The 1162-nt window shown below is 37.3% G+C and overlaps 1 protein-coding gene across 2 annotated transcripts in view; it reads left to right on the top strand.

Moving 5' to 3' along the window:
* Positions 1–1162, top strand: part of LOC108751859 — an 8620-nt gene extending 7458 nt beyond the window's left edge. For both annotated transcript variants that reach the window (XM_018492328.1, XM_018492329.1), the window contains exons 8-9: positions 198–446; positions 714–1162. In XM_018492328.1, the coding sequence (XP_018347830.1) occupies positions 198–446; positions 714–1142 (678 nt within the window). In that variant the 3' untranslated portion in view covers positions 1143–1162. The remainder of the gene's footprint in view (positions 1–197; positions 447–713) is intronic.

Genomic DNA, 1162 nt, shown 5'->3' on the forward strand with positions numbered 1-1162 from the left:
CACACACATTTTATATATTAATTAATTTTATTTTATTTTATTTTATTTTATTTAATGTTATAAGTTTAATTATATAGTAGTAATCATATTTATTTTAAAGTTTGCTTTACTTTCTCATCATGAAAAAGTAACTTTAATATCAACTCCAAGATAACAAGAGAACTGGTAAATATCTTACAACACAAAACCGTGTGCAGGTATCTGACAAACGGACGGATTACGATAGAATTGAATTACCGCGAAGCACTTATTCATTTCCGTACAACTGGTTGTTCCCCTTTGGCAAAAAAGTAGTTTCTGAAAGAACTCGGAATGAAGTTTTAGCAAAACGAAATGAGCAGTCGCTGCCGAAGTTATTGCGAGTGCGCGTCTTCTTCGGCATTAAAGGGGCAGACAGAAGCGTCCTGATCGATATGCAGAGAGCTATGGGACGCTATTGGATATCTGTAAGCAAAGAAAATTTAATAACGCAAGTTCGTTAAAGCTATTCTCGCTTGTGCTTTTACGTATGTTTATTTATAATAAATATAAAAGTTTTTGGAATTTAAATAAATTCCATTTCTTTTTGTGATTCAGATAATTGATTTTTGTATGACGAGAGAGAGAGAGAGAGAGAGAGAGAGAGAGAGAGAGAGAGAGAGGAGGGAGAAATATTACGCGAAATTGCTCGTTTTCTCCGATTACGTTTCTTCCAGGATTTTTCCTTCCACCAGGTGTTACGTGATGGTGACAAATGTCGGCTATTTTACGCGACTGAAAGCAGTCGACTCTGCGAAGTTGAAAATGATTACGGGAGTTTGGAGGACGGCCTACGAGAACTGGCTGTAGGCGTTAAGAGAAGCATCGACGTCGAGACGTACGTCAGAAGCCTTCAGGGTAAGCTCATTAAAACCAGCACGAAAGCTCCTCGGCAGTCGAGCCGTCTTGTGGAGTTACAAAGAGGCTCCATGAAGAAGGAATATGAGAGGTATAAACAGTGTATGAGGAAACGAATTATTGTACCGTACTTTGGAAATATTGCTGACTCGCGTTATTTCTTAATGAAAAACCATATCGACGAGCCAATATCGAGGAAAAGTTACTCGTGTGTGTCGCAAGAAAAAGAAGACGAACTTATCGATAGAAATAAAGAAAATTGTTGATCTTTCTGTTGAAATGTAAT

The sequence above is a fragment of the Trachymyrmex septentrionalis genome, unplaced genomic scaffold (genome assembly GCF_001594115.1).
Source record: "Trachymyrmex septentrionalis isolate Tsep2-gDNA-1 unplaced genomic scaffold, Tsep1.0 scaffold52, whole genome shotgun sequence".
Classification (NCBI taxonomy): Eukaryota; Metazoa; Arthropoda; class Insecta; order Hymenoptera; family Formicidae; genus Trachymyrmex; species Trachymyrmex septentrionalis.